The sequence below is a fragment of the Pseudophryne corroboree genome, chromosome 7 (genome assembly GCF_028390025.1).
Source record: "Pseudophryne corroboree isolate aPseCor3 chromosome 7, aPseCor3.hap2, whole genome shotgun sequence".
Lineage (NCBI taxonomy): Eukaryota > Metazoa > Chordata > Amphibia > Anura > Myobatrachidae > Pseudophryne > Pseudophryne corroboree.
In genome coordinates, this window is record NC_086450.1 from 281,170,565 (window position 1) to 281,182,790 (window position 12,226).

Below are 12,226 nucleotides of genomic sequence, written 5' to 3' on the forward strand. Positions count from 1 at the left end.
GAGGACAGGACCCCACTAGCCCTTTGGGGAGACAGAGGGAGAGTTTGCCAGCACACACCAGAGCGCTATATATATACAGGGATAACCTTATATAAGTGTTACTCCCTGTTATAGCTGCTGTATTTATATATTAGCTGCCAATAGTGCCCCCCTCTCTGTTTTACCCTGTTTCTGTAGTGCAGGACTGCAGGGGAGAGTCAGGGAGCCGTCCTTCCAGCGGAGCTGTGAAAGAAAATGGCGCTTGTGTGCTGAGGAGAAAGGCTCCGCCCCCTTCACGGCGGCCTTTTCTCTCGCTTTTTTCAGGAAACTGGCAGGGGATAAATGCATCCATATAGCCCAGGAGCTATATGTGATGCATTTTTTTTAGCCATATAAGGTTTTTATATTGTTTTTATTGCGTCTCAGGGCGCTCCCCCCCAGCGCCCTGCACCCTCAGTGACCGGAGTGTGAAGTGTGCTGAGAGCAATGGCGCACAGCTGCAGTGCTGTGCACTACCTTATTTGAAGACAGGAACGTCTTCTGCCGTCGCTTTAACCGGACCTCTTCGCTTTTCTGGCTTTGTAAGGGGGCAGGCAGCGCGGCTCCGGGACCCATCCAGGCTGAACCTGTGATCGTCCCTCTGGAGCTAATGTCCAGTAGCCAAGAAGCCCAATCCACTCTGCAGTCAGGTGAGTTCGCTTCTTCTCCCCTTAGTCCCACGATGCAGTGAGCCTGTTGCCAGCAGGACTCACTGAAAATAAAAAACCTATTTAAACTTTTACTTCTAAGCAGCTCAGGAGAGCCACCTAGCTTGCACCCTTCTCGTTCGGGCACAAAAATCTAACTGAGGCTTGGAGGAGGGTCATAGGGGGAGGAGCCAGTGCACACCAGCTAGTCTAAAGATTTTACTTTTTGTGCCCAGTCTCCTGCGGAGCCGCTATTCCCCATGGTCCTTACGGAGTTCCCAGCATCCACTAGGACGTCAGAGAAATACAGTTGGGTGGCGAGTTGTTATCAGCAACTGGGATAGTAACGTGAAGGGTTTGCCAAGTGAAAGAGTTCAGATCTGAACTACACAATGATTGCTTTCAAAAAAGCTTTTTATAAACTTCCGCATTTCCAGTACATGCAAATCAGAGTGGACAATAGGCCGTAACATTATTGTAACATCTTTGACTACTGTATCTAAGGGGTTTATTTACTAAGCCTTGGATGGAGATAATGTCAGCGGAGATAAAGTACCAGCCAATCAGCTCCAAACTGTCATTTTTCAAACGCATAAAGATCTGTTTCTCCTATATGTGTTCTAATAGATAAATACGATGTGATTAGCCTCTCAGAATTGGCGTCATTGTGCTGTATATAAAATTTCCCAGTGTGTAGTATAAAATACATGGCTTTACAGGGTTGCCATGGTTACCGGCCGGGAGTGACGTGTAGACTTCCGCATACGCGATCACGCTACCCGGCCGGGAAGGAGGCGGCTGCTCAGGGCCGCGTTGTCATGGCGACGGACGGAGGGAGGTGTGCTCCCCCCGTCCGACGCGCTGGGGCGGCTAGTCACGGGGGAGCACGTTCCTTCCGAGCCGCGTCACTATGGCGACGGCTCGAGAATGATCATTGGCTATTCAAGGCATTACGTCACTTCCGGTTCACGATGCCATGACAACGGTCCGGGAGTGAACGCCGGGTCCCCGTATTATTATAATCATGGGGGGGGGGCAGGAATGGAGGTAGATGCGGTAAACTATTAGCAGCTGCCACCCCCAACGGATCCTATGGAACTCACATAATACATGTCCTGAACCAATACTCTGGGTAAACTTTATCCTGTTATGTATGCACATGGCATAATATTATTGCACAGAATATTGTTGCTTTTTAATGAGTTATTGTTTTTAATAAATTGTTTTAAAATGTACACATTTAGTGAATTATATTGTTCTTTCCTCTGGTAGCGCAGCCTTCTTTTCTTCTTTTAGTGTAACATATTGGGAGTGACTTCCCTCTAAACATTGGCTGCTGCTTAGCTGAGCACCTCGCCTCACAGCGCCCGAATACCTTTGGGTATTATTCATTACCTTTTTTTGCATTTTTCAAACACAGCCTGTGACATGGCAGTTAGAAGCAGATTGGCTGGTACTTTATCTCTGTCGACTTTACCTCCATCCAAGGCTTAGTAAATAGACCCCTTAATTCTGGCACTGTCTCCCCTTTGTGCATAAATGCTAAGCACCAGTGGTGGCTTCAGTGGTGGGGCTGCAGGGCAGTCGCAAACTCAAATAGTGAGTCCTGGCTGGTGAGGTTTGGAATCGTTTGGGGTGGCAGTTGGTGTAGCTTCCCTATTTGAATTTGCGACTGCGCTGCAGACCCACACTGCTGGGCACTAGAACCAGAGTCTGCAGGTAGGGTGTGACCACTGACCTGGTGTGCTACTGTACATGTGCAGACTGCAGCCATCCTTACTGTGTAAAGTGATACAGTGCTGTGCAGAAGCAGCACAGTACTTAGCTCCTGAGGTAAAACCCCTAATAACTGCATTTACCACTGTTTGATACCACCACAATACTGTTGTTAACCCCAGCTTTACCAAGTGTTCCTGCATATGCTCCATCTGCTGTTTACCAATAAACCCAGCATCCTGGACTCGCTATGAGGTCTAACAGTCAGTCACTTTCACATCTGCTGTGCCCTGTTGTGACCACGCATCGTTTATATGGTCCCGGTGGTCAGAATGCTGGCGGGGGGCACAACGTGCGGCCTTGGTGGCTCACCATAGATTCTATTCCCGCTCTGTGGGTGTCACGGACACCCACAAGTGGGAGTAGCCCTAGCGCAGCTGCTGGCAATCTGGCAGCCAGGATCCCGGTGTCAGTATTCTGACTGCTGGGATCATAACCACATCCCGTGACCACCCTCCCAATACGCTATAATAATGTTATTATGGTGTAAGAAATGCTATAAATGCAAGTACCATACTGTGCATTCATATTACATACTTACAAATCTGGAAGAGTTGTCGTTCCTCATTGTTTTTGCATTTCCAAATGCTGTTATTTTGAAAACAAAAGTAAATATCAAAGGCAGAAATTGTTATGAAATGAATCTATAACTGAAGCCATATCTAGAGTATGTACATATATTGGCACCCCCACCGCAAAGTGTGCCGGACAGCAAGCATATGTGGCTATACAACAAATGCGGTATGGGGGGGAGAAAGGGGGAGTGTTAAAAAGAAATACAATTAAATGTTAGGTGTAGACTGTATCATACACTGTTAAACACCATGGGGTATATGCAATTGCGGTCGAATTCCCAAAATTGTCGAAAAACTGGACTTTTTCGCCAAAAAAAAAAAAAATTTCGACAATGCAATTCAGTACTTTCCGTCACAAAAACGGACTTTCAAAATTCGACTTTTTGAAATTCGACATTTCTGCAATGGTACAAATGCGGCAATTCGACAAAAGTATATTCAATTGAAGTTTGGAAATTCGACAACAGTGCTTTTAGACAGTAAATTCGTCATTTTCAATCCGCCACACTTTGGTGGGTGAATCTAATAAAAAAAATTTAAAACATGTTTTTTTGGGTGTTTTTTTTATTGGTAATAGCATATCTATTTATATTAGAAGGGATTAGGTACTTGGTTTGTCTTTTTGGGAGGCACAAGTATTATTTATATATTTTTAAAAATATAATTTTTTTAATTTTTTTAGATGGAATGGTAAAATCCCTATTTATATATTTTTAAAAATATAATTTTTTTTATTTTTTTAGATGGAATGGTAAAATCCCTGAAAAAAATGGCGTGGGGTCCCCCCTCCAAAGCATAACCAGCCTCGGGCTCTTCGAGCCCGTCCTGGTTCTAAAAATCCGGGGGGAAAATGGACAGGGGATCCCCCGTATTTTTAAAACCAGCACCGGGCTCTGCGCCTGGTGCTGGTGCAAAAAATACGGGGGACAAAAAGAGTAGGGGTCTCCCGTATTTTTTACACCAGCATCGGGCTCCACTAGCTGGACAGATAATGCCACAGCCGGGGGTCACTTTTATACAGCGCCCTGCGGCCGTGGCATTAAATATCCAACTAGTCACCCCTGGCCGGGGTACCCTGGGGGAGTGGGGACCCCTTCAATCAAGGGGTCCCCCCCAGCCACCCAAGGGCCAGGGGTGAAGCCCGAGGCTGTCCCCCCCATCCAAGGGCTGCGGATGGGGGGCTGATAGCCTTGAGAAAATGACAAGAATATTGTTTTTTCCTGTAGTACTACAAGTCCCAGCAAGCCTACCCTGCAAGCTGGTACTTGGAGAACCACAAGTACCAGCATGCGGGAGAAAAACGGGCCCGCTGGTACCTGTAGTACTACTGGAAAAAAAATACCCAAATAAAAACAGGAGACACACACCTTGAGAGTAAAACTTTATTGCACACCTGCCGACACACACATACTTACCTATGTTGACCCGCCGACTGCCACGTCTCCTGATCAGACGATCCGGGGTACCTGTGAATAAAATTATACTCACCTCAATCCAGTGTCCAGATATAAATCCTCGTACTTGGCAAAAAAAATAAACGAACACCCGGACCAGCGGACTGAAAGGGGTCCCATGTTTACACATGGGACCCCTTTCCCCGAATGCCGGGACCCCACGTGACTCCTGTCACAGAGGTCCCTTCAGCCAATCAGCGAGCGCAACGTCCTGGCACTCTGCTGATTGGCTGCACGTCTGAGCTGTCAGACAGCGCATCGCAAAGCCTCTCCATTATACTCAATGGTGGGAACTTTGCGGTTAGCGGTGAGGTCACCGAAGTAGCGCTTCCTGATTGGCTGAAGGTGACTAGTTGGATATTTAATGCCACGGCCGCAGGGCGCTGTATAAAAGTGACCCCCGGCTGTGGCATTATCTGTCCAGCTAGTGGAGCCCGATGCTGGTGTAAAAAATACGGGGGACCCCTACTCTTTTTGTCCCCCGTATTTTTTGCACCAGCACCAGGCGCAGAGTCCGGTGCTGGTTTTAAAAATACGGGGGATCCCCTGTCCATTTTTTCCCCGGATTTTTAGAACCAGGACCAACTCGAAGAGCCCGAGGCTGGTTATACTTTGGAGGGGGGACCCCACGCAATTTTTTTTGGGTTTTTCCCCGTTTTTTTAAAATCGGAACAAAATCCGTCAAATCGGCCGTTTTTCGTCAGCGGGACTGTCGAATCCGTTTTTTATTGAATATGGTCAATTTCGGCACCCACTTGCCGAAATTAGACGGTCGAATTGTGTCGAATTAAAAAGCGGCCGAAAAATTGCCGCGATTCGCCGCTAATTGCATATACCCCCATATATTTTTTTCCTGCAAAGCTTGCCCCAGCTTACTGCATCGCACCAGCCCTGCCTACGAGTTACACAATTTCTGTGGCTGATTAAAACCAGGTAGAACACTCCCACTTGAGCTTAGTCGGCCACAGAACATATATAAATTATAGGTGTCCCAGATTAAAGGGATATTGTGGCAAGTTTATCCATGGGAAGCAAGGGAAACCGGAAATGTTAGTGTCCACGAGTTGCTGTCAGTCCGGGACCATGTAGCAGACATCACCAAGAATTCAATTCCCTCACTTAAGCCTACAATCACAGAACACAGCCAACATTTATTATACACTTCTACCTCTGAAAATACCTACATTTTTCCAATTTCTTTTACAGTCTGGCAAAAAAAAAAGCTGGTTACCCACGTACAGTATTACAGTATTCCCTCAATAACATACAACTGTAGAAGCATTATATAGACATTTTTTGGCCACCCTTGCTCTATTTCTCTGCTTTGGGGCACATTATTCATCAGAATTATATTGTAAACCAAGTTTTTGGCTGTCCAAAATTCCTCAGTTTATTCCAGTGACAGAACTAAATAAGCCCAGCCGTACCTTCCAGGACTGGATTTGACTGCAACAACTGCTCCTTGACTTGATTAACTTCTGCTCCTTTACCACAGACAGCTGCTACATATGACATAACCAGCTTGCTCGCCTCTGAAAGACATACATGTAAGCATAAGTATATTAAATCACAATGTATACACATAGTCACAATAAGTAAAACAATTACTTCTATTTAAAAATCTTTCACATTTTTTGGAATCTTGATGGATGGGAACACGTCCTCAAAACGTAGAGAAAACATGTTTAGTTACTTATCCCCCATATGTTTTACAACAAACAGTACTGATCCTTACTAAAATGGATGTTACAGTATTTTACGATTGTCCGTGAGTTTAACCCATATAAACCATCAACTGTATTCAATAGGTTTATTTACAGCTACAGGAAGTGTAAAATGAACAGAAAAAACAAACATATAAAAGACCATGGGGGCAGATTTATTAAGCCTGGTGAAGTGATAAAGTGGAAGGTGATAAAGTAGCAGCCAATCAGCTTCTAACCTCTATGTTACAGGCTGGGTTTAAAAAATGACAGCTAGGAGCTGACTGGCTGGTGCTTTATCACCTTCCACTTTATCACTTCACCAGGCTTAATAAATCTGCTCCCATGTACTTTATGCTCATAACTAAAGCATGTTGTGCATTTTATTAGATTCATTACTACATAGGAAAAGATTTCTACTAAAGAGCCCCCACTTCCAGCTGGAACCCCAGGGCTGCTAACTGCAGATTTTTTCCCAGCTGTTCTCTTGCAGGCTCTGTATTACAGAATCAGCAAGTCTCTGCCACTTTAAATGGCTGCTGAGTGAAGACCAATCACGAGGTGAACCATCTTGCTCGCAGCTTCTAATTGGTCTTCCCATTATTTACCCGGAGCTGTAACAGGTACAAAATCATTTTCCGGGGAAAGAGCAAATTAGTAAAATCCTTTCCATAAGTGATAGTGTAGATTTCAAGTGTCAAATAAATATTTGTGTTAACTTTACTAATTAATCTGGCTCTTTTAATATACATAATAATGTAAGCGCAATTAGAAGGTGACTGCCAGAAAAAGTAAATGAAATAAGTATGCAAACTTTTATAGTGTACAATATTTGTATTAAATATTCTTTATATATACACACCATATATATTTTATATATTAACTATAAATTTGGGATTTATTAGGTAACAGTAGATTGAAAAATACAAAAGATCCGCTTTAATGCAAACTGTCTACTTGTACAGTGTGTGTACACGGAAGAACACAAAAAGATCAATAAATAGAATTTTCAAAGGAAAAAAATACAATAGAGATGCAGGTCATTGAGAACACATGTATGATATTCTGATTGATAACATGTTGATACAGCACATTGTCTGCAGAACAAAGTATTTTATAGCACTGCTGACACCAGGTAGCTATGATAATGGTTGCCAAAGCAAATTATCTGAAAGAACAGTCTCGGAAAATACAGCCTGACACCATTGTACGTCTTATCTGCTCTAACAACCCAGGGAGGAAGCAATGGACCATGAAACTAAAGAATAAGAAGCTACAGATGAATCACTGAATTCTAAATAGTAAAACATAACCAAAACCACTCCCTTAACCATATTGCCACCTATAAAACGGAAATAACTGCACATTGCAAGACATGTTACTTCTATTCCTAATACAAGGGTACATTACCATTTTTAAAGGCACACACAAATGCATGACATTTCCCATTTTAATTAAGTTACATGAGATTCGACGGAGAAAGGAATTTTAAGAGGTGAGTATCTCAGGTGTGGGAGCCCCACAGTGGCATAACTACCGAGGGTGCAGCTGCTATGGGGCCCGAGCAGCTTTGAGGGCCCGCTGCTCCCCCTGCACTCAAGATCTGTAGCTCCCAATCAACCCCACCACTGCGCTGGTATCATAAAGCCCCGTTCCCCCAGGTCAGTGCAGCCTCACGTGGGATGCAGCAAGGGGGAGGGGTGGGGCTACCCAGCTGTCTCAGAGTACCGCGATTAGCGGGTATTTAGGGGGCAGGGTCTAATGTCAGGAAGTGCTTGTCCCCATCAGAGACCTCTGCTGGGATCAGGTAGTGCTCTCTCTCTTTCCCTGACACACACACTCTTTTTCTCTCCCTGATTACTCTCTCTCTCTCTCTCTCACTGTCTTTCTCTCGACATACTCTCTCTCTCCGACACAGAATCTCTCTCTATATCTCTTTTTCTTCCCGACACGGTCTGCCTCTTTCTCTGACACACTCTCTCTCCCCCTGACATTGGGGGTCATTCCGACCCATTCGCATGCTGCAATTTCTCGCAGTCGTGCAAATGGCTTTGAACTGTGCATGCGTGCGGGCGGCAATGCACAGGCGTGTCGGTCACCGGCGACGCCTGTCGCCACGAACCTTACGAGGAAGCCGTTCACAGCGGCGAACGCAAGAAGACTGACAGGCAGAAGGCGGACCTGGGTGGCAACTCACCGTTTTCGGGGAGGGTCAGGAAAACGCAGGCGTTCCCAGCCGTTGAAGAGGAGGGTTCCTGATGTCCGCTCCAAGCCGGATCATCGCAGAGGGGGAGTAAATCCTGAGCTGTGCAGAGACTGCACAAACTTTTTATTTGTGCAGCTCTCTGCACAAGCGATTGCAGCCCTGCACAGCCCTAACCCCCTCCCCTGTAGGCGGCGATTACCTGGTCTTAGTAGTGCAAAAAACAGCCTGCGTGCGACCAGCTCGGAAATTACCCCCCATCGTCTCTCTTTCCCTGACACTGTCGCTCTCTCCCTGACACTCTCTCGCTCCCTCTCCCCCTGACATTCTCTCCCTTTCCCTGACTCTCTCTTCCTGACACACTCTCGCTCTCTCTCCCTGACATACCCTCTCCCGTCCTTTCTGCCTCTCTGTCTCTCCCCGCCACTCTTTTCCTATATCTTGCTCCCCTCTCTTTCTCCCTCCCAGAGACTCTCTCTCACTCCCTCTCCTCTCTCCGACACACTTTTTCTCTCTCTCCCCTCTCATCCCTTTCTCTAATTCTGACTTCCTCCCCCCTCCCCCCCCCCCTCTCTCTCCTTGCTCCTCACTTTCTCTCTCCCTCCCCTAAGGGACATTGCAATGACAATGGCAAGTGGGGGAACCTTTCTAAATTTTGCTATGGGGCCCACAAACTTCTAGTTACACCCTTGAATGAGGTTTGCTGTACAAATAAAAAAATTACTGTTTTCAGAAGAATTGCATTAGGATTAGTGTTCTGAGCAGCCATCTTTCCTTGGACTCCTCTCATACTTATCTATTATTAAATGATGTGCTGCATAAGATCATGGAGGGGTAAAGCACATGAACTTACAGTGAGGTGAGGAGCCACAAACTGTGTGGAATGACCTGTAATTTGTATTGTCATTGCCATAATGATGCAATTCACGACATATCATGTCATCAAGTTTCTAAATCAACCACTTAACTGGGGAAGTGGTCTGTTCTCTTAAGATTGCAGGAGCACTTACCCAAAATTCAAGTGTCTCTCCCACATTCTAGGAGAGCAGACAAATGTCACTAGTCAGTTAGGGAGAGATGTATCAAACCTTACAGAGCAATAAAGTGGAGAAATTGCAGATAGCAACCACAGCTTCCAGCTATCATTTACTTAGCACAGCTTATAAAATGACAGTATCTATGAGTACCTCTTTACTTTACCTCACTCTAAGGTTTGATAAATCCCAAATACTCTTATAACCAGGGTAGAAAACAAACAGATTGCAATTTGTCATTTCCTACCCTATTAACATTTCTATTACACAACTATTTTATGTTGGTGAATGAGCACTTTGCTTAGACACACGTCGAATACAATCCCCTAACAGTAGGCTATACCTCAATCAAGTAGACCAGAGACCATTTTACAAATCTCGGGGCCCATATACCTAGTTGCTTGGGTAGTCCTTATTCTTTAAATTACACTCATATTATGAAGGTAATCTCAGATGAGCTGGAAGGTTGGTGGGATATTCTCTTATCATATTTGGGACGGTATAACTTAATTAAAATTATCTACTTCACAAGACTTGGGTATCTTCTTCAAGTGCTACCCCTATTTCTTACTGTTAAAGATTTGCCGTTTTACTATAATGTTGAACTTTATTGGGTTTGGAAGGAGATAAGGAAATTAGCCTCCTGAGACTCCAGCAGACTAATGGCCCCCATACATCAGAAATGTATTGGGCCCAAGGGCGTAGCTACTACCATAGGTTCAGGGAGAGCAGCTGCTATGGGGCCCAGAGCCGAGAGGGGGCAACCTTTCCTGTCAAAGTTACATGTGTTATATACATTTTTTCACCATTGGGTTATATACATTTTTTCACCATTGATACATACTGTACGTGCCCTTCAAACTTTTGCCTTGGTGTCTGCAATATATCCTGGTATACCCTGGAGCTGCTCATTGTAATGTGGTAATGTGCTATAAAATTGAGAGGAGGGCATTATGTTACATAATATGAAAATTGGGCATTGCAATGTGTCAAATATGAAGTAGAGGCACTATAGTGTGCCATAATATGAACTGGAGGCACTACAATGTGGCATAATATGAACTAGGGACACTGTATATTATCATTTGAATTTGGGGTACTTTGTTGCATAATGTGTACAGGCAGCCCTACAATGTGACATAACATGAACTAAGGCACTACTATGGTTCAGAAAATGAACTGGGGCACTATTATGGGGCATAACATAAACAACTGCTGCTCTCTAGAAGCACTGGGACAGGGGCCTCTTCAATATGTTTGGACGGGGCCCACAAAGTTCTGGCTATGCCCCTGATTAGGGCAATGTCCCTATCCTGCAGTCAGCCAGGTCGGGAGATCGGGAATATTAAACACGTTTAAAAAACCTGATCCCGACCATTTTCAGTTGTGATCAGGCATTTTTAACATGTTTTTAACTTCTCTAATCCCCCGACGGCTCACCTATCATCATTGGCCGCCGGTGCTGGCAAGGCGGGAAATCGGGGCATCAGAGCCTTAAGAATGGTGGGATAGGTTTCCCAGACATACAAATGTATAATCAGGCTGCCATGTTTAGATAACCATCTGATTGGATTTTCTGAAAATGGGAGCTTACTTGCTTTCCTATATCTCCACGGCCAAGAGGTACCTTTTGGTCTAAAGGATAATCCCCTATTGTGGAACACCAGGAACATTTCTTCCATTCTTAGATAATCCTGAATTCCAAAATTGTCAGACCGCACACCCCTTTACAATATGTCAGGTTGGTGGGGTTACTAATACAGGTTTCATGGTTAATATGCACAAAACAAATACTAATGTTTACAGATGCTGTGGACAAGTACGCCACCCTAGTTGTTCATCTCCTGGCTTTTCTTCAGCCCAAACACTATATTAGTACAGTGGTCCAGTCATTTTTGGTTAATGACTGGAAAAACTCTGTTGATGCACTATTATCATGTCCTCGTATCTTTAAAAAAACAAATGAAAAAAAAATCTATTACATGTACTTTCAAGACGATACGGCTCATTCCACTTCTTTACAATAGTTATCACAGTTTCCCTAACAATTGGCTAAAGATTTGAAGCTGCACTAAAGGTTTCCAGTAAAACATTCCCATCAGCTATGTATACCGAAAAGTTTTTAAACATTTTTCACAAAGCATATCTTTCTCTACATGGGAATAATTGGGATAGTTGTGGAGAAGATGCAGATTTATTTCACCATTTTTGGCTCTGTCCGTTGGTTAGACGGTTCTGGCTCCAGGCAAAGCACAATGCTGAAGACAACTTGATTAATTATCTCTCTTTTACTGTGAAATGGGCAGTATTTGGCCTTTTACCAGCTACTGCTTGGATAAGTAAAGGGGGTAGGCGATTAGTCCTGACCATTCGCGTAGCTGCCCACAAAGCAATACTACAAGAATGGATTTCTACATCTCCACCATCATTGTCCTTGTTTAGGTCCTATCTTTTCTATTTGTTCCGCATGGACTGGGCAGAAGTGACCTTGTAAAAGGAGCCTAAGGTGGAATTATTTTTTAGTATGTGGGAGAGTTATAGCTCGACACTGTCTATTGAGATGAGATGCAAAAATTATCACTGTAAACATAATACCTCCTGGTATCTATTATGCATGATAGATAATGATCTGCCTAATGCTCTTGACTCAAATACCATTTGAAGGGTGGGTGTTGTGGGGATTCCCTGGAGAGGGGATAGAAAATGTACTTTTTATTTCTAACTGTACTTTTTTCCTTATTAACTAACTGATTTGACTTTTTGACACCTTGTTTAATTATTTAATGATGTTCTTGCACAATAACACTTTACTCTGC

General features: G+C 44.2%; 1 protein-coding gene across 4 annotated transcripts in view; it reads right to left on the reverse strand.

The window, feature by feature from the left end:
• MYO1B (myosin IB) overlaps positions 1 to 12,226 on the reverse strand; it is a 518,726-nt gene that overhangs the window by 200,308 nt on the left and 306,192 nt on the right. For all 4 annotated transcript variants that reach the window (XM_063934156.1, XM_063934153.1, XM_063934155.1 and 1 more), the window contains exons 5-6: positions 5,898 to 6,002; positions 2,983 to 3,029 (exon numbers count right to left, since the gene is read on the reverse strand). In XM_063934156.1, coding sequence (XP_063790226.1) covers positions 2,983 to 3,029; positions 5,898 to 6,002 — 152 coding nt within the window. The remainder of the gene's footprint in view (positions 1 to 2,982; positions 3,030 to 5,897; positions 6,003 to 12,226) is intronic.